A 21,777-nucleotide genomic window follows, 5' to 3' on the forward strand; every position below is an offset into this window, starting at 1 on the left:
TTTTGGTCAATTGCAATGAAATTCAATTGTTTGAATAAATCATGATAATAATTATAACGTGACCAGGTCCATTGTTTTCACTGGCACCCTTGCGACCAATTAAAAATGTGTGTCTCACTGCCAAGTCAAAATGTCGCAAGTGTGACTGTTTTGATCGTGGTATCGAATTCTGCCCGCACCCCCCATACACATACACATTTTGAGTCAGGAGATTTTGAGTCAGTGTGGGGTTGTTGGGATAAGATGCCTGCCATTTAAAAAAAATACAATAATTTGTGGGCTTATCCTTTCTGTTATAGTCTAGATTTTGATCCAAAGTTACATCTTCATGACATGTAATTTGAATGGAGAGCATAGTCCTATTTGAATTCCAATTCTCACCCTGGTTTGTCTTAACCCAGTGGTATTTGCATGGCCACTTCCCGGCTTTGGCTGGCAGCACTGGCACTGGGCAGTGAGTGGGCAGGCTGGGTGAGTGGGTTTAGGAAATGAAAGGGGGGATTGATCAGGATACAGCCTCTGCCTCTCCACAGTCCTCTTTGTCCATTCATTGTGCTTGTGGGATTGAACCTATTGATTGTGCAAGTCTCCCCTGAAGAACGATTCTGTGAGGGAAGATTGTATTTGATGGGGACATCTCCGGGTAGGTGGAGCACAGACCTCCAAACACCAAGACTGGAGTATGGTGACTAACTGTAGATAACATTGCTGAGGATTACATTATAGATGATGAATCGGAAATGCTGCTATTGTCACATTTTGGACTGGTTATGAAGACCTTAACCTAGAGCTGGGCAATATCTCCATTTATTTATTTTATGTTTTCTCTTTGTTGTACAATTTTTATAAAGGTCAAAATCACTCAATTTCAAACGGTCAGCAATGAATTCAGGGTTGTGAAATTATACAGGCTAGTTGATAAGCCTTCCACAACCATGATACCAGCTAATAATTAAATGATTTTATCAAAATAGTTTAGCCTGCTTTTTTTTTGCAATCAATGATCTGGCTTTCAAATCTGTCATTTGAAAATGCAATGTTTAGTTCCAAATTTAACCAGAGCCTTGCATAATGCACATTCACTAATAATGTCTAACTTCTTGTAGCAGGCCTTGGGCTGTAGGAAATGTTTGAGACCGGTGTTCAATCACACAAGCCCACGTGCGAGTGAGTAGCCAGCTAATCTTTTAAGTTTCAAGTTTAGCCAACTTGGATCTATTTGCTAGCTAACAAGGCAGAACAGTTGAATTGTTATAGGGGGAACGTTTAAAAAAAAATTGCAACTTCATATTCATCTCCAGCACCACCCCTACATCAACATATGACATAGAAACTCACCAATGTTTGATTGATGACATCATTGGAAACACACAGAGAAATGTAAGTGTTTCCAATGTCATCATCAACCAATTAGTAGGCAATGCCTACTCACAAATGGTCAACATCACACAATGATTGTCATTGGAAACACTTATCTTCCCCTTTTTTACTACAAAACACATCATTTTCACATATGTTGGGGTGGTGCTGGAGATGAATGAAGTTGAACATTTAAATGTCAGTTTATGAACAGTTTTCTGTGTCTCCAACTTTTTGAATAGCATTGTTAGCCTGTCCACTTTTGTTTAGATGTTGAAATCAAGTGACCTACCTCATTTCTCTCCAATTCCCAAAATAATTGTTTTATGCTTATTGCACATTTATAAAGACTAGACAGCTAGTATAAGTCTTTGGCTAAAATGCTGCTATTGGTACTTGGTACTGAAATGCCGCGTGTGACAAACTGAACATTCATTTCCCAGAATCAATGTTCATTGATACTCTCGTTTTAGTAGTGTCTGTTCTGTGTACATTTTGAGTAGTTGAGACATAAAAGGGTATGGTTAGAAAGGTGAACTTCTCTATTACAATAAAATGGGTTTCTGTGGACCAAACCTGAAATGCACATAGCGAGTTGAAACCACTTGTTAGAGAGGATCCCTCATTTTTGTTGTGAGTGGCAGGTGGAGCAGCTTGGGGGTGTGTGTGTGTGTAAACCATAGGGGAAGAGTCGAAGCATGAGGTTTCACTCGCTAAAATCTATCCAAAATAAGCCCCATGCGTTTCTATGGGCTCATTTTGGACCTAAGCTTGCCTTTGGGACAATGACTCCCATTGTTAGGGTGTAGACATGAGCATCTTGCAATTATATACAGATTTCTGGTGTAAATGGGAAGGTGCACACAGCACAGAAAGAGACAACCAAAAAGACATGACAACAATCTACCATTAAAAAAATGTGATTCTTGCAATACAGGCATCTGGAATGTCACACAAAAATATAAAAACATATTGCCCTACCTTAAGCCCCTCTGACCCATAACCCACTGTGCCATCCTCACATGACCCTAGAAGCAGTCTTGGGGTCATAGCCAGGGCTATCGCTTTAACAAATGTCTCATACTACGTTAACTCTGTGCTGTCACTAAGTCGATGACTAGGGGACTGCAGGTGGCTCTTTCTTGTGTATGGTGGCAGGGCTGGAGTACAGGTGATGCTCAGAGCCTCCATTCTAATCCCTTCTAAGAATCAAGAGGCTAAAAATGCCCACTCTGGCCCAGGTCAAAAGGCAAAGAGATTACAATAAACTAGAGCACAGATTTAAAAGGCTGTCCTGGCTAATGCAATGATGAAGAGGCCTCCAGGTGACATTGCACACTTCACTTCCTGTCCTTAATGATGGATAATGGACTGGCATTTATGTCCAGTCTTCCTATCCAACGCCAAATGGCTTCACTGGAATGGTAGAGATGTAATGGCCCAGTGTCATCAAGCTAGAGAGATTTCATTGACTGTTACCACTGACAATAACAGCTGTGAAGGGGTGGTTGCTGAAGGCTAACAGAAGAGTGGAATTGATCCTGCTTTATTGTGGACTGATCGCAGCGGTCATGACCTGTTTCATATCATATTGATCACACTCGTGTGCAGTCAGTCAGCGATGGCAGAGCTACAATATTCCCCTGTGAGTGGGTTGTGTCTAGCAGACCAGCTCTCACCCTGTTCTGACTGAGACCATGTGTTTTCCAGGCTGCCTGGCTGTGGGGACAGGTGGCCAGGGGAGGGAGGATGAGTATGGGGAGGCGGTGGTAGTCGTTGCAGTAACAAGGGCTTTGGGGATTACAGTGTAGTGGTTGGTTGTTTAGCCCAATCGCTAATAAAAGGAAAGGTTGTTGGATTTTTATTCAATTAATATAATTGATTCTGAAATACTGTAATCAGTCAAAATGTCAACCTGAACTCTCTTCTGTGGGGGGTGGATGACCGAACAGAAGGCCTGTGTGTTGAATGGGAGGAGAGCATGGGGTTTCCCAGCTGTAGGGGCCAGCTGGTGGATGTAGAGTATTGGTCTGTTCTGGAAGAGGCATCTCCATTCACCAGGCAGACCAGGCCCGTAGTTACAGCCGACTGAGAGACTGGGCATCACAAGGGTGCACCAAGATAGAAATGTTAACCGCACACTAAATAGAGAAGTTGTTATGATGAGGCCATTTTGTCCTGTGTATTTTTAATTTGAGTCAGCCAGTTCAGGCTCCAAGTTAGTGTGACTAATGCGGTAGAGGTATTATGCTGCTGACCATCATGTGAGTCAGAGAGCCTCCCCAGTCTGGTCTGGATAGTCCTGTAAAGGAGACCTGACACACATCTTAAACTCTGCTCTTCTACAGACTAGTGCAGAGTAACAGCTGCGGCGTGGCTAGCTAGCTGACAGACGGAGGGGGAGCATTTTAAAGTGCTTTATGTAATAACCCAGCTATAATCCAAGGTGACGCTTAGATAACTAATACAATGAATGTGATCTATGTGGATGAATGAAAGTGGATACAAATGGCCCTGCTCCAAAACCCCTAGGAACACACATTATTATTCATGCATTCACGTACAGACAAGAATATTCTGTAACGTTCTTTTTTCAGAGACCTTTTCTCTCTTGGAAGAATATCTTTATCTACCCTTTGGGGGAATGAATGAACTATTCCTGAAATGTTAGAAACTCTCTCACATTCTTTCTCCCCTTTTTTCTGATAGGTACAATGGCTCCCTCCCAAACGGAGACCGGGGCAGAAGGAAAAGCCGCTTTGCCCTGTACAAGAGAAGCAAAGCCAACGGTGTTAAACCCAGCACCGTCCATATCCTCAACACGCCACAAGCCAGCAAGGTAAACCAGGAACCTGGCCTACTCACATATTCATGCACAAACTAAGTAATTGATGGGTGAAGACTGAGTTCTCATGAATATGTTATTACCCTTCTTAGCAAATTGGTAGAATGACCAACAATTGACACAACAGTGAGAACCAACACTGAATTTAAGTCATTTGACTTTTTAACACGTTTTTCACGTATCTAACTTGAAATCCCAGTCAAGAAAATATTGTTGCTCTATTGATGGCTCTGACATATACTACACAAAAGCTGCAGCCAGACCTCCTAGCTTTGCTATGTGTGGTGTCTGCCAGAAAACTGCCAGTCCAGTACAGCATGTCTGTCCTCTTGCATTCCTACATTTGGTATCCTAGCAGTCAGCTAAACAAGCTAGAGTGCCTGCTGCTGACGTCTGCAGTTTTTAGAAGCACATGTTTCAAAGCACTTCTCCTTTTTGTTTTTGGGCCTTCTGGCTTAAGGCCCTTCAGTCTGTGTTAGTCTCCCACCCTGTAGCCTGACTGTGTCTGATAGCTCTTCTCACTGGGAGAAAAGGTTTAGGAGCTAGCTGTTAGCTGATAAAGGCTGTGTCATCTCTGACTGCCTGTTCAGTGAACTGTACTGGGCCCTGCTCTCTCTGCTGTTTCACGACACACACCAGTATGTGTAGGTTTATGTAAGAGGTCATGTACAGCCTGTTATATAATGATGGAGCTTTATTAACCCCCCAGCACCTTCACCTCCCCTTCCCTCTGCCACCCTGGTATCAGGGCCTCGATTAAACTTGGTTTAGTGGGGTGAAGTGAGGAGGATGTTGTTGCAGTTGGCTGACCTTCCCCTCACAGCTGTACACACAGATGAAAATAGCTGTTCCTTCTTCTTCAGTTTGTCAAACTTCTGCCCTGCTAGAGCTGCCCTGGTCAACTGTATGTGCTGTTATTGTGAAGTGGAAATAACTAGGAGCAACAAGGGCTCAGCTGCGAAATGATAGGGCACACAACACTCACTGCTGAGTTCCAAACAAGAATGGTTTGTCGGGACGCGAGCTTCATGAAATGGGTTTCCATGGCCAAGCAGCCGCACACAAGCCAGAGATCACCATGCGCAATAGCAATGGTTAACTGGAATGTTGTAAACATCGCCACCATTGGACTCAGTGGAAACGAGTTCTCTGGAGTGATGAATCATGCTTCACCACCTCCCCCAATGCCTAGTGCTAACTGTAAAGTTTGGTGGAGGAGGGATAATGGTCTGGGGCTGTTTTTCATGGTTCGGGCAAGGCCCCTTAATTCCAGTGAAGGGAAATCTTAATGCTACAGCAGAGATTGTAGACGATTCTGTGCGTCAGACTTTGTGGGAACAGGTTGGGGAAGGCCCCCTCCTGTTTCAGCATGACAATGCCCCCCGTGCACAGAGCGAGATTCATACAGAAAGGGTTTGTCGAGATGGCACAGAGTCCTGACCTCAACCCTATTTGAACACCTTTAGGAAGAATTGGAATGCCAACTGCGAGCCAGGCCTAATTGCCCAACATCAGGGCCCGACCCGACTAATGCTCATGTGGCTGAATGGAAGCAAGTCCCTGCAACAATGTTCCAACACCTAGTGGAGAGCCTTCCCAGAAGAGTGGAAGCTATTATAGCAGCAAAGGGGACCAACTCCATTTTAATGGCCATGATTTTGGAATGAAATGTTCGACAAGCAGTTGTCCACCTACTGTTGGTCATGTAGTGTATTTGGCTGTTTTCGCAGCATAATATTTAGAAATGGTCCTTTTCGGGGTTAGAATAAATGCTAACTCCTGTTCGTATTAGCTTGTAACATACTGTAGCTAGCCATATACAGTGCATTCAGAAAGTTTTCAGACCCCTTTTACTTTTTCCACATTTTGTTACGTTACAGGTTTATTCTAAAATGCACTTAATTGTTTCTTTCCCCATCAATCTACACACAATACCTCATAATGACAAAGCAAAAAAAGGGGGTATGATGCTACAAGCTTGGCACACCTGTATTTGGGGAGTTTCTCCCATTCTTCTCTGCAGATCCTCTTAAGCTCTGTCAGGTTGGATGGGGAGCGTCGCTGCACAGCTATTTTCAGGTCTCTCCAAAGATGTTCGATCAGGTTCAAGTCCGGGCTCTGGCTGGGCCACTCAAGGACATTCAGAGACTTGTCCCGAAGCTACTCCTGTGTTCTCTTGGCTGTGTGCTTAGGGTCAATTGTCCTGTTGGAAGGTGAACCTTTGACCCAGTCTGAGGTCCAGAGCGCTCTGGAGCAGGTTTTCATCAAAGATCTCTCTGTACTTTACTCCATTCATCTTTCCCTTGATCCTGACTAGTCTTCCAGTCCCTGCTGCTGAATAACATCCCCACAGCATGATGCTACCAGCACCATGCTTTACTGTAAGGGTGGTGCCAGGTTTCCACCAGACATGACATTTGGCATTCAGGACAAAGAGTTAAATCTTGGTTTCATCAGACCAGAGAATCCTTTAGGTGCCTATTGGCAAACTCCAAGTGGGCTGTCATGTGCTTTTTGTACTGAGGAGTGGCTTCCATCTTGCCACTACCTTAAATGGTGGAGCGCTGCAGAGATGGTTGTTCTTCTGGAAGGTTCTTGCATCTCCACAAAGGAACTCTGGAGCTCTGTCAGAGTGACCATTGAGTTCTTGATCACCTCCCTGACCACGGCCCTTCTCCCCCGATTGCTCAGTTTGGCGGGGCGGCCAGCTATAGGAAGAGTCTTGGTGGTTCCAAACTTCGGTTTAAGTATGATGTATGCCACTGTGTTCTTGGGGACCTTGAATGATGCAGACATTTTTTGGTACCCTTCCCCAGATCTGTGCCTCGACACAATCCTGTCTCGGAGCTCTATGGACAATTCCTTCGACCTCATGGCTTGGTGTTTGCTCTGACATGCACTGTTAACTGTGGGACCTTTATGTAGACAGGTGTGCCTTTCTAAATCATGTCCACATGTGGACTCCAATCAAGTTGTAGAAATATCTCAAGGATGATCAATGGGAACAGGATGCACGTGAGCTCAATTTCGGGTCTCATAGCAAAGGGTCTGAATACATACGTAAATAAGGAATTTCTGTTTATTATTTTGCAAAAAATTCAACCTGTTTTCTCTTTGTCATTATGGGGTATTTTGTGTAGAGTGAGGGGGGGGGAAACAATGTAATGCATTTTAGAATAAGGCTGTAACGTAACAATGTGGACAAAGTCAAGGGGTCTGAATACTTTCCAAATGCACTATTTATTTTATTTTTATTTAACTAGGCAAGTCAGTTAAGAACAAATTCTTATTTTCAATGACGGCCTAGGAACAGTGGGTTAACTGCCTGTTCAGGGGCAGAACGACAGATTTGTACCTTGTCAGCTCGGGGATTTGAACTTGCAACCTTCCGGTTACTAGTCCAACGCTCTAACCACTAGGCTACCCTGCCGCCCCCTATAGAAATCGATGGTGTTACTTGAAGCCTAGTTTTAAGTGTAATGCAGTTGATTGGGGACTGACGTATTGGTTTGACATCAATACAAGCATTATTCTCTTATTACCCCCAAGAGGGTATGAAATGCACATAAATATAGGCACATTTTGTTGGTAGGCAATAAGGAGATTTTGAATCTTGCCCGCATGGGGGATGCGTCAGTGGTGTTGCCATGGCATTCCCATTGTTTTGACTGAATCGATTCATCTCTTTACCGCATCTATACCTAACGTCGTTGAGCCAGCACTGAGGGTTCTATTTGAAAGTAGAGATGTGAGATATCAATTGAGAGGGTAACTGTTACATGTGGATTTCCAAGTGTGTACTTGTCCACCGACGCTTTCTCTTGCTCAGCAGGAATGTGTTCTCTCACTCTCAGACACTACACCAAATCTCCCTCCTCACATTCTGTAGTAGGTCCATGTGAACACGTTGAGAAAGCGCTCCGACTGAGTAGGGCTCACGTGTCTGTGCACACTCTGGTGCTAATGACCGATAATGAGGAGCTCCCATGATCACTACCAGACTCCTATTCAAATCCTGCCTCTGCTCCCTAATCTGCCCACTTGATCTCAATTACAGGTGTCTGTCTGGGTGTGTTTGTTTTCCTTTGGGTGTTCCCTAACAAACGTTTTAGACCTCGCTCTCTTCAGGTCTCAGTTGGTTGTGTGGGATTTTAGAACTGGGTATGTGGCAATCCAAAGTAGCCAAATGTTGTGTTGAAAATGTGAAATGCTTTACACTTGTGGGAATTGACCTATATGGAACAGGTTTCTTACAAAAGAAATATGAAAAGTACACGCATAAGCATGTTAGCAATTGAAAGGGAACAGTTTGGAGATAATAGGAAAAATGATTAGACCAAAGTTTAGGACACAACAGTTCACCTGACACAACACTGAATAAACTGTTGCTTTTTATGTGCATTTTTTATATTTACTGTACTTTTCACCACATTTGTTGATCATGAAATTTTGAAAATACTCTGGATACATTCAGCAACATGATAATATTCCTCAAATGTGGGTTAGGTGCAACATAATACAACACAAAAAACTAACAAGGGTTTGAGTGAGAGGACTAACTGGTGTCTGCAAGTGGTCGCGCACAGTTCTTAAGTAATTTCAATGCTGTGCCTTTTAGGAACTAGAGCAAGCACACTTGTAGTTGTTTTGTTTGAAACCCAGCCCTGCGTCCCCACCTTTACACAATTACTATTGTTTACGCAATCCAAAAACGGTCTGTTTTATAAATCCAAATCTGGGTCAGGTGACCATAATATGAAAGCTTGTTCTGTTGCCAACATGACTAGCTAAGTTATAAAATGTGATCTTATATTGTTAGGCTTTCACAGGGAAATTCTGAGAAACCGATGGTAGTGTTGGTGACCATAAAATGACGTCATGAGTGCATTCCGGTGCATACTACTGCGATTTGTTTTCACAATAGACAAACCGGCTCATTCTGTTAAGAACATCCCAGGGTATGATACCATGTCATCTTGTAACTAAATCAAACATAGTGATCATTAACACTATGACACAAGTTTTATGATTCATTAAAAAAAATATATTTCACCTTTTTTTATTTAACCAGGTAAACTAGTTAAGAACAAGTTCTCATTTACAACAGCGACCTGGCTAAGATAAAGCAAAGCAGTGCGACACAAACAACAGTTACACATGGAATAAACAAGTGTACAGTCAATAACACAATAGGAAAAAAGTATATATACAGTGTGTGCAAATGGCGTGAGGAGAGGGTAATAATTGGGCCATAATAGCGAAGTAATTACGGTTTAGCAAATTAACACTGGAGTGATAGATGAGCAGATGATGATGATTATGATGATGGGCTAGTAGAAATACTGGTGTGCAAAAGAGCAGAAGATTAAATAAAAACAATATGGGGATGAGGTAGGTAGATTGGGTGGGCTGTTTACAAATGGGCTATGTACAGCTGCAGCGATCGGTTAGCTGATGTTTAAAGTTAGTGAGGGAAATAGAAGTCTCCAGCTGCAGCAATTTTTGCACTTCATTCCAGCCATTGGCAGCAGAGAACTGGAAGGAAAGGCGGCCAAAGTAAGTGTTGGCTTTGGGGATGACCAGTGAGATATACCTGTTGGAGCGCGTGCTACGTGTGGGTGTTGTTATCATGACCAGTGAGCTAAGGCGGAGCTTTACCTAGCATAGACTTATAGATGATCTGGAGCCAGTGGGTCTGGCAACGAATATGTAACGAGGGCCAGCCGACTAGAGCATACAGGTCGCAGTGGTGGGTAGTATATGTGGCTTTGGTGACAAAACGGATGGCACTGTGATAGACTGCATTGAGTTTGCTGAGTAGAGTATTGTAAGCTATTTTGTAAATGACATCGCCGAAGTTGTGGATTGGTAGGATAGTCAGTTTTACGAGGGTATTTTTGGCGACATAAGTGAATGAGGCTTTGTTGAGAAATAGTAAGCCGATTCAATTTTGGATTGGAGATGTTTAATATAAGTCTGAAAGGAGAGTTTACAGTCTAGCCAGACACCTAGAATATGTGGACAACTACAAATACCTAAGTCAGAACCGTCCAGAGTAGTGATGCTAGTCGGGCGGGCGGGTGCGGGCAGCGAACGGTTGAAACGCATGCATTTGGTTTTACTAGCGTTTAAGAGCAGTTGTAGGCCACGGAAGGAGTGTTGTATGGCATTGAACCTCGTTTGGAGGTTACCTAAGTGTCAAAGAAGGGCCAGATGTGTACAGAATGGTGTCGTCTGCGTAGCGGTGGATCAGGGAATCACCCGCAGCAAGGGCGACATCGTTGATATATACAGAGAAAAGAGTCTGCCCGAAAATTGAACCCTGTGGTACCCCATAGAGACTAGAGGTCGACCGATTAATCGGAATGTCCGATTTAATTAGGGCCAATTTCAAATTTTCCTAACAATCGTAAATCTGTATATTTGGGCGCCGATTTGCCCCCAAAAAATAGCTTTTTAATTAAAAAAAAAATCATAATTGTTTACCTTTTTTTATTTAACTAGTCAAGTCAGTTAAGGACACGTTCTTATTTTCAATGCCAGCCTAGGAACGGTGGGTTAACTGCCTTTTTTCAGGGGCAGAACGACAGATTTTCACCTTGTCAGCTCGGGGGATCCAATCTTGCAACCGTACAGTTAACTAGTCCAACGCAATAACGACCTGCCTCTCTCTCGTTGCACACCACAAGGAGACTGCCTTTTACGCGAATGCAGTAAGCCAAGGTAAGTTGCTAGCTAGCATTAAACTTATCTTGTAAAAAAACAATCAATCATAATCACTAGTTAACTACACATGGTTGATGATATTACTAGATATTATCTAGCGTGTCCTGCGTTGCATATAATCTGACTGAGCATACAAGTATCTGACTGAGCGGTGGTAGGCAGACGCGTAAACATTCATTCAAACAGCACTTTCGTGCGTTTTGCCAGGAGCTCTTCGTTGTGCGTCAAGCATTGCGCTGTTTATGACTTCAAGCCTATCAACTCCCGAGATGAGGCTGGTGTAACCGAAGTGAAATGGCTAGCTAGTTAGCGCGCTAATAGCGTTTCAAACATCACTCACTCTGAGCCTTCTAGTAGTTGTTCCCCTTGCTCTGCATGGGTAACGCTGCTTCGAGGGTGGCTGTTGTCGTTGTGTTGCTGGTTCGAGCCCAGGGAGGAGCGAGGAGAGGGACGGAAGCAATACGGTTACACTGGCAATACTAAAGTGCCTATAAGAACATTCAATAGTCAAAGGTATATGAAATACAAATGGTATAGAGGGAAATAGTCCTATAATTCCTATAATAACTACAACCTAAAACTTCTTACCTGGGAATATTGAAGACTCATGTTAAAAGGAACCACCAGCTTTCATATGTTCTCATGTTCTGAGCAAGGAACTGAAACGTTAGCTTTCTTAGATATCACATATTGCACTTTTACTTTCTTCTCCAACACTTTGTTTTTGCATTATTTACTTGAGGCTAAATTGATTTTATTGATGTATTATATTAAGTTAAAATAAGTGTTCATTCAGTATTGTTGTAATTGTCATTATTACAACAACAAAAAAGAAAATAATCGGTATCTGCTTTTTTGGTCCTCCAATAATCGCTATCAGCGTTAAAATCATCGGTCGACCTCAAATAGGGCCTACCAGAGGTCCGGACAACAGGCCCTCCAATTTGACACACTGAACTCTGTCTGAGAAGTAGTTGGTGAACCAGGTGAGGCAGTCTTTTGAGAAACCAAGGCTGTTGAGTCTACCAATAAGAATGCGGTGATTGACAGAGTCAAACGCCTTGGCCATGTCGATGAAGACGGCTGCACAGTACTGTCTTTTATCGATGGCGATTATGATATTGTTTAGTACCTTGAGCCTGGCTGAGGTGCACCCGTGACCAGCTCGGACACCGGATTGCACAGCGGAGAAGGTACGGTGGGATTCGAAATGGTCAGTGGTCTGTTTATTAACTTGGCTTTTGAAGACTCTAGAAAGGCAGGGCAGGGTGGATATACAGTGGGGCAAAAAAGTATTTAGTCAGCCACCAATTGTGCAAGTTCTCCAACTTAAAAAGATGAGAGAGGCCTGTAATTTTCATCACTTCAACTATGACAGACAAAATGAGGGGAAAAAATCCAGAAAATCACATTGTAGGATTTTTAATGAATTTATTTGCAAATTATGGTGGAAAATAAAGTATTTGGTCAATAACAAAAGTTTCTCTCAATACTTTGTTATATACCCTTTGTTGGCAATGACAGAGGTCAAACGTTTTCTGTAAGTCTTGACTTTTAGTTAACTCTATAAACTATATCCAACTACCTTGATTATTTGAAAAGTTGGTATTTTCTACCCAGGTCTGGCTGACTGAGTATGAATTGTATCTGACCCAATTGTATCCGACTTCATCTGATTGACTGGCCTATGTTGACTGAGCCTAGAGTACAGTTTATGGTCACTGTCATGGAAGTGTTACTTCACAGGAACACTGATCCCTACTGTCCCATTCCAATTCCTTCCAACGTTTTTGTCCAGTGATATAATGAAGGGTTAGTGCAACCAACTAATGAGTCCCCATCACGAGTGGTGGTGCAGTTGCGGAAGGCATTTAGTTCCCATCCTGAACTGCTGGCACATGGCTGATCTGATGGTGTGAGAACAAAGTAGACGCATGACACGTCCTAGCCCAGTTTAGACCCGAGTGGAACTATTATAACATATACCCACCTTTCAAATTATTTGCCCACCTCTGTGTCTCAAATCAGTTTATTTGTCACGTGCGCTGAATACAACAGGTATAGTAGACCTTACAGTGAAATGCTTACTTACAGGCTCTAACCAATAGTGCAAAAAAGGTATTAGGTGAACAATGGGTAGGTAAAGAAATAAAACAGTAAAAAGACAGGCTATATACAGTAGCGAGGCTATATACAGTAGCGAGGCTACATACAGACACCAGTTAGTCAGGCTGATTGAGGTCGTGTGTACATAGATATGGTTAAAGTGGCTATGCATATATGATGAACAGAGAGTAGCAGTAGCGTAAAAGAGAGTGTGGTGGGTGGGACACAATGCAGATAGCCTGGTTAGCCACTGTGTGGGAGCACTGGTTGGTCGGCACAATTGAGGTAGTATGTACATGAATGTATAGTTAAAGTGACTATGCATATATGATAAACGGAGAGTAGCAGCAGCGTAAAATGAGGGGTTGGAGTGGGGGGGGCACACAATGCAAATAGTCCAGGTACCCATTTGATTACCTGTTCAGGAGTCTTATGGCTTGGGGGTGGAAGCTGTTGAAAAGCCTTTTTGTCCTAGACTTGGCACTCCGGTACCTCTTGCCATGCGGTAGTAGAGCGAACAGTCTATGACTGGGCTGGCTGGGGTTTTGGACAATTTTTGGGGGGGCCTTCCTCTGACAACGCCTGGTGTAGAGGTCCTGGATGGCAGGCAGCTTTGCCCCAGTGATGTACTGGGCCGTTCGCACTACCCTCTGTAGTGCATTGTGCTCGGAGGCCGAGCAGTTGCCATACTAGGCAGTGATGCAACCAGTCAGGATGCTCTTGATGTTGCAGCTGTAGAACCTTTTTGAGGATCTCAGGACCCATGCCAAATCTTTTCAGTTTCCTGAGGGGGAATAGGCTTTGTCGTGCCCTCTTCACAACTGTCTTGGTGTGTTTGGACCAATCTAGTTTGTTGTTGATGTGGACACCAATGAATTTGAAGCTCTTAACCTGCTCCACGACAGCCCCATCGATGAGAATGGGGGCTTGCTCGGTGCTCCTTTTTCTGTAGTCCACAATCGCTCTACGGCTGTGGCAGTGCGAATGTTGCCTGTAATCCATGGCTTCTGGTTGGGGTAAGTACGTACAGTCACTGTGGGGACGACGTCCTCTGCACTTATTGATAAAGCCAGTGACTGATGTGGTGTACACCTCAATGCCATCGGAAGAATCCCGGAACATATTCCAGTCTGTGATACAAAAACAGTCCTATAGTTTAGCATCTGCTTCATCTGACCACTTTTTTTTTTATAGACCGAGTCCAAGTTCCAGCTTTAATTTTTGCTTGTAAGCAGGAATCAGGAGGATAGAGTTGTGGTTGTAATTTACCAAATGGAGGGCAAGGGAGAGCTCTGTACGTGTCTCTGTGTGTGGAGTAAAGGTGATCTATATATTTGTTTCCCTCTGGTTGCACATTTAACATGTTGATGATACATTTGGTAGAACTGATTTAAGTTTCCCTGCATTAAAGTCTCTGGCCACTAGGAGCGCTGCCTCTAGGTGACTGGTTTCTTGTCTGCTTATTTCCTTATACAGCTGACTGAGTGCGGTCTTAGTGCCAGCATTTGTCTGGTGGTAAATAAACAGCCAAGAAAAGTATAGCTGAAAACTCTCTAGGCAAGTAGTGTGGCCTGCAATTTATCACAATATACTCTACTTCAGGCAAGCAAAATCTAGAGACTTCCTTAGATTTCATGCACCAGCTGTTTACAAATATGTACAGACCGCCCCCCCCTCGTCTTACCAGAGTGTGCTGTTCTATCTTGCCGGTGCAGCGTGTATCCCGCTAGCTGAATGTCTGCATGTTTGGTGACACTTTTCCCATGTCCGAATGGATCTCCGTAATCGGAAGACAGTTCTGATTTAAGAGGTTGTTGTTTGCATCGGTGAGCAGTGCCCAAGAAAATAAATAAATCCAATTGTTAAATGCTACCACCCCCCTCCCAAACAAAACCAAACATTGATTCGATGTGGTCTTCTCACTTTGCACGCACACCTGTTTCACACCTGCCGTGGACAAGAAGTAGACTGGACGTGTGCACACAAACATTGACATCCATGTTACATTTTGATTTGTAGGGGGGTGGTAGCATCTTAACAATTTCCTTAAATTATTTATTGGGCTCTGCGACACAAACAAGGATCTCTTAATCAGAACAGTCTACCGATTTACGGACATACCATTCTAAACATGGAACGCTTCTCCAAAATTATGCTGGAAGACGTAACGTTACTGCTAAAATAACTATTTACTTGTGTTAACTGTATAGGTGACGGCAAGCTCTTTAGGGTTAGCTGCTTCCCTGATTTCATCACCCTATAGCACTTAAGAAGCCCTTTGTTTCAGTAGATTTATGATATCATTATTAATGAGCTCATACAATGTCATTTATATTTGACTTCTAATATCCTATTAACCCTTTCAGTGTAAGAACTGTCATTATCAGTCCATTGCATGGTATAGAAGGCCTCTTCTGATGTGCTTCCTCTGCTGTTGCAGGCGGTGAACTGCAAAGTGCAGCACAGTATTTCCTACACTCTGTCCAGGAACCAGACAGTAGTGGTAGAGTACTGCCATGACAAAGACACAGACATGTTTCAGGTAAGTCCGCCCGTTTCAACATCCCAGATACTCTGTTGGTCTAAGGTTAGCAGATGACCCTGCCGTATGTATATTATCCGTCAGTCCTAAAAATCGGTGTAATTTTCTTAACACTCGAACCATAAGTTTACAAGACAATCTGCATAGTAATAGACATTGATATTGCATTTCAACAATCAACTGCCTGTTTTGCAGAACTTTAATTTTTTATGAAGCGCTAATCTGCCTCATGGATTTGTTTGCTACATGGCAGTGTTTCTATAGCATTCAGTCTCTGTGTTGGTCTCTCTCTTAGTCCCTCCCCACTCTCCTTCCGTCAAGTGAAGACATGTTCTGTTACCCCCTAGCATTAATCTAAATCCAGAGCACAGACCGCTCTACTCCCACCAGAGGAATTGAGACTGCTCCAGACACCACCTTCACATTCAACCCTTTATTGTGTTCATGTTTCTGCAAATGGCACTAAGTTAACAAAAAGCCATAACCAGCAGAGAGATGATAAATACCAACAAAATTATTATGGAAATGAGATGGAAAAGCATGGACTTTTCTGTGTGAAGCTGAAATTTATATAATTATTTAATCAGCATCTTTTTGTATTACAATTCATACAAATTCTATTGGTTTGTGACCTTGATTTGATAAAATAACAAATGGGTGTATTTAGCTAGCTGATGGAGGCCTTTTTTAAAATTGATACATTAACAGTCACTGTTCATTCCTGTCTTTGGACCATTCAATGAGATTCTTTCATACCATTATTTTCTGGTTGTGGGAATTTGCGATCATTAGTGGTGGCAGTGTCTAAGCCGATGGTTTAATTTACTATTTATGAAGGAAATTGCCCATGATTGGGGACGTTGACCATAGACAACGATTGGGCCGATATTGGCCTTTTGTAGTGTCTCAGCCCTTCTCTATCGGCTTTTCCGAATGTCTCTCTACATAGCAAAGCTGCTGCTATGCCAGCCGCCACTCGGAATGTCTAGCTGGGAAAATCAGCAACAGCAAGCTAGCTCATTCTCCAACTGAAAGGTGCAGTATTGAGAAATGGATGAATTGGCAGTGACCAAAATTGAACTCCTGTTGCAAATATTAGTTTAGTTAATATACTAATAATAAGCATTGCTGCCAACTCTCACACATTGGCCCATTTGAACCTCTTCTCAAGCTCACACGCCACATCTCTTTATATCTCACACATTGAAAAGTACTGCTTTTATTTTTCTAATTAGTCTATTCTATAGTCGGTGCATTAACTTTTCAACTGTGTTCCAAATCGTTTTCAAATCTGAGCATCTGCGCCTGCAAATTAACATCACAGAACCTCCATTGTCCTGCCACAGCACTGTGAACCACACCACATTTAAGCATATGATTGATAGTTGTAAGGGATCAAGGGGATTGGATGAGCGTTTTTATAGAAACGCCCCTCAAGATTAGAGCAGAGCTGAATAGCAAGAGAACATTCTCCGCTGAGTTTATAAAACTGTAAAAAAGAGCAGCATGGTAGGGCTGTTTTTATGAACAATTTCCATAATATGTGGTTGCTGTTACTTACTTGACAGCATATACTAGTCAATTTACTCCACACTTGCATTAGTCCCCTGTTTGGTGATTGGCATTTAGGCTGTTACAACGACAAGGCAGCAGACAGACCTACAGTATGTTTTAGCAGGGAAGTTTGGTAGGGTGACCTGACATGTAAGAATGAAAATAATGTTGTCAAACCGATTGTGAACCAAAAAGTGTAAGTTTTTGAGTCAAGAGCTGGGAAAATAAATATACAAATAATTTGGTTAGGGTGTAGGGGCAGGTTTGTATGATCTATTTACTTATTTAGTCTGATCAGTGGAATAATTCTCATTCTTAACAATGGGTTAAAATGTATGGTAATTAGTGTGCTTGTCAGCACAATTATTTTATTATTCCACTTCCCAATTTTGCCAGTGTAAAAATATTTTATATCTGATATGCCTACTTGTCTTTGAAAATGAATTAGAGGCTATGTACTTTTGCAGCCTTTTCATGGAGTTTTAAAAATAAGTAATGCAAATAAACATTGGATATTAAATGCTCCCGGCCTCAAATAATCATTTGACATTAATTAGTATTGTGCACATGCACAACTCATAAACGCATCATATTTTGTATATGTAGAGTAAGATGATGGCAAGGATCGTCAACTAGTAGGCATAAACCACCCGAATATTGATATTCATTACATTTTTATTGCAATAAGCACGCTAACTAAGCAGATGGGTATGTGACCTTTTAGCAAAGATTACGATAACTAACCCTTTCATCTGTGGTCTTAGCTAGCTATAATGCTAGTTAGCGGGATAAATATGCTGCAAAGATATCAGATAGGCGCTTAATGGCCAATTTAGCTAGCAAACGTTAGCTGGTTATCATTTTGAACATGCATCATTTTTGTCAACGAGCCATCTGATTTGTAGTGTAATGTTAGCTATTTATTGGTGTGCTGATTTGACCAACCGCAATCGCAGCCATAAATAACCAGTTGCTAGTCGAATTAGATCATTGTCGTAATAGAGAGAGAATATTTTAGTGTTTTAAATGTTATCTCATAATTGCAGTCAACAGCACCAAGTGATATGAGCAATGGAGAGACATGGGAACGGGAGCAGAGTTATAGCCTCGCTCTAGCCAATCGTAGCAGTAGGATCAAATTACAACCCGCCCATTTCTTTACCACTGAACTAGCCAATTGAGTAATATCGAATTTCATCTTGGCAGTGGAGTTGTTTAGAGATGTGTCCTGACAGTTGATGAAAAAATGATTATCACGGATTAGCATCCGTGATCACAAATCACGACATTACGTTGGACCCGTTTACATTGAATATATGTTATTTTATATTCTCAAACTAACAGCAGTGCCTATATGATGTCCTTACATGCGGGAGTGATGCTTCTATGCAAATGTTGTTTATCTCTGGGCTAATATAAGTCCCAAATGGAAGTCACAGTCATCTGTAGCACCATAGACTCTACTGATCAGCCAAAACAAGCTAGATAACTCGATGCATGCACACACTCTTATTGAATATGCCTATTCAATCTTCATTTCCCCAGGTTATCAAGAGATGTGCCTTGTTTTTTTTACACGTGACCGTTATGTAGTTCTATTGGTGAAAACATAGTCAAATGTATTGTTTTGATAAAGAAATGGATGCATTAATGCACACATTGCTGTCTCTGGAAAATGTTGTCATCAACATTTTCAATTGTGATATTGAGTATCAGCCTAAAATATCAGCCACTGACCTTCTTGACCCCCACAAATCTACATTGGCTCAAAAAAAAAAATGGTATCTGCCATTCCCTAAAAACAAACACTTTCTAAACAACTGTTTACAAATGGCTGTTCAAATTGGAATGGTGCACTTGTCTGTTCTAACCTGGGCGGATTCTGTTGTCCTGCAGATTGGCCGCTCCACAGAAAGCCCCATAGACTTTGTGGTGACGGACACAGTGTCTGGGAGTCAGGAGGGAGAAGAGACGCCCATCACCCAGAGTACCATCTCTCGCTTTGCCTGCCGTGTTGTCTGTGAGCGGGTCCTGCCCTACACCGCACGCATCTACGCTGCTGGCTTTGACTCCTCCAAGAACATCTTCCTGGGGGTAAGACTGGGCTCAGAGGGCACTATCCCAGGGATAGAACGTCTGCAGGGTTGACTGGAATTCAGATACAAATGTTTCTAATGTAAAACAACACATTTCACTGCACCTATCCAGTGTTACTATATATATATATATTTTTTTTTTAATGTTCTTTCTACAGTATCTATTTTATGACAATGAACACTAGCATGTTTTTTCGTTCTCCTCTTGTTTTCCTGCTAAGATTTAAAGCCTGGTTTGCATATGCATCCCTAGCATTCCAAGCAGAGTAAACTAGATTAGTACACAATGTATACTAGCACTAGTGTTATGTATGTTCACTACAGTGTGTTTGTGTGTCTGACTTTCCTCCTGTTTTACCCCCAGGAAAAAGCCGCCAAGTGGAAGAACCCGGATGGTCACATGGACGGGCTGACGACCAATGGCGTGCTGGTGATGCACCCCAGGGGTGGTTTCACAGAGGAGTCCAAGCCGGGTGTATGGAGGGAGATCTCTGTGTGTGGGGATGTTTACACCCTTAGAGAGACCCGCTCTGCTCAGACCCGCGGCAAACTGGTCAGTAGCACTGATGATGTTCCACCATTACACTCACCAAATCTGTTCAGTCATTTAGGAATGAACCATTAACAAACATCAGGCCATTCAACATCATAACTGTTACACTGTTACATCTTTACAAATAAAATTCCATACCCAATTATACTGAAACCAAATTGATCACTATACAACTTTTATATAGGAAGCAGATGTTTTAGGTAGCATTCTCTTAACTTAGTTTCCCTATACTTTGTGCTCTCACCCATGGGTTACTGGGATCCCTGGACTGTCCCGGGAATAATTTCCCAGGTCCTGTCATTTTATCATACAATGTTGCACTAATGCAATTCCACAAAATAAACATGTGCAGCAACAGATTAGCAAAAAATAGAATAGCAGATTATCCAAACGGGTTGTCGCATGGAAGCTTTTAGCCTAGCGCATTTACTTCACACAATGTCCCCATAAATTCAAAGCACATGCATAATTGACACTGTCGGACTGCACATGCGACCGTTAATAAACCCTACAGTAGGTTATAACCTATAACATAACTTGAGCTGATGATGTGATTCTTCAGATAGTCACACATTTTGTAGGCCTATGCACAATTCACTACATAGGTATCTCTATCACACATGAGGAAAAATTATAATTCTGTCCCTGAGCCTAGTCTGTTTTGCTGTCAAGTTCCAATCCCACTGAAACCCAAAGTCCTGACTCCTGTGTCGCGTGAAAATTCGTAACTTTATTCTATGATTCGTAGGTTGCATTATCAAAGCATGTCTCTGGCCTATGCATGTCAAAATACCCCTATAGCATGTCCCCCACTACTCAGCGTTGTCTTGTACTTGCTGTCCATTTGAGATCTTCGGTAGAGAATGTGTGAACAAACGTAGATATGGATTTTTTTTATTTATATGGTCTCTTAAGATAACTTACTATTTACACTAATCTCCCTGTTATTCATGAGCTGATCTGCTATCTGTATAATCAACTGGATTTTGACATATAGGAGATATTCTGTCATTCGTTGAAGGATGTTATCTAGCAAGTTTAGCAACTTGGGTCATTTGACTTTTGTTAGACTGCTGTGACAATGTTTGTATGATTTGACCAAGCTATACTCCGGGTGTGCTCTGTGTGGAGATATAACCTACTGCTGAAATGCGCTGAATTAATTAAGGAACATACCGCTCGGAGATATGAACTGCCTGTTTCGAAATTCACAACAATGTCATTGGCAATCAAAGAGTAACTATAGTTACTAAATATCAGGTTAATTTACTTGGAAATCTTTACATATTGGGGGGCAGCGCTCCTCTTATTTCGGGAGAACCCTGCATTGTGACCATATCTTAGTTTTAAATGCTTTCAGTTATTTTTGCGGTATTTCCTAGGACTCTCGGGATAAATATAAATGATTCCCGTTATTGAAACTTGGTAGATTGTTGGGAAAATATTAAACCCTAGTGTTGAGCCCAGTCTCTCCCCTCCTAACTGAATATAGTGAATATACAAAACAGTAGGAACACCCTTTGCCTTCAGAAAAGCCTAAATTTGCCAGGACATGGACTCTACAAGATGTCAAAAGCCACAAATTAATATATTGTACAAAAAAAAAAAAAGATGTCAAAAGCGTTCAACAGCAATGCTGGCCCATGTTGACTCCAATGCTTCCCACAGTTGTCAAGTTTGCTGGATGTCCTTTGGGTGGTGGACCATTCTTGATACACATGGGAAACTGTTGAGCGTGAAAAACCCAGCAGCATTGCGGTTCTTGTGATACACACTCAAACCGGTGTGCCAGGCACCTACTACCATACCCCTTTCAAAGGCACTTAAATATTTTCTTGAGAATTTACCCTCTGAATGGCACACATACACAATCCTTGTCTCAAGGCTTAAAAGTCCTTTTAACCTCTCTCCTCCCCTTCATCTACACTTATTGAAGTGGATTTAACAGGTAACATCAAGAAGGGGTCATAGTTTTCAACTGTTCAGTCTGTCATGG

At 42.2% G+C, this 21,777-nt stretch overlaps 1 protein-coding gene across 1 annotated transcript in view; it reads left to right on the top strand.

The window, feature by feature from the left end:
- LOC112261752 (E3 ubiquitin-protein ligase pellino homolog 2) overlaps nucleotides 1-21,777 on the top strand; it is a 42,807-nt gene that overhangs the window by 17,947 nt on the left and 3,083 nt on the right. The window contains exons 2-5 of the mRNA XM_024437348.2: nucleotides 4,069-4,198; nucleotides 15,477-15,578; nucleotides 19,029-19,226; nucleotides 19,593-19,781. Coding sequence (XP_024293116.1) covers nucleotides 4,069-4,198; nucleotides 15,477-15,578; nucleotides 19,029-19,226; nucleotides 19,593-19,781 — 619 coding nt within the window. The remainder of the gene's footprint in view (nucleotides 1-4,068; nucleotides 4,199-15,476; nucleotides 15,579-19,028; nucleotides 19,227-19,592; nucleotides 19,782-21,777) is intronic.

The sequence above is a fragment of the Oncorhynchus tshawytscha genome, linkage group LG11 (assembly GCF_018296145.1).
Source record: "Oncorhynchus tshawytscha isolate Ot180627B linkage group LG11, Otsh_v2.0, whole genome shotgun sequence".
Lineage (NCBI taxonomy): Eukaryota > Metazoa > Chordata > Actinopteri > Salmoniformes > Salmonidae > Oncorhynchus > Oncorhynchus tshawytscha.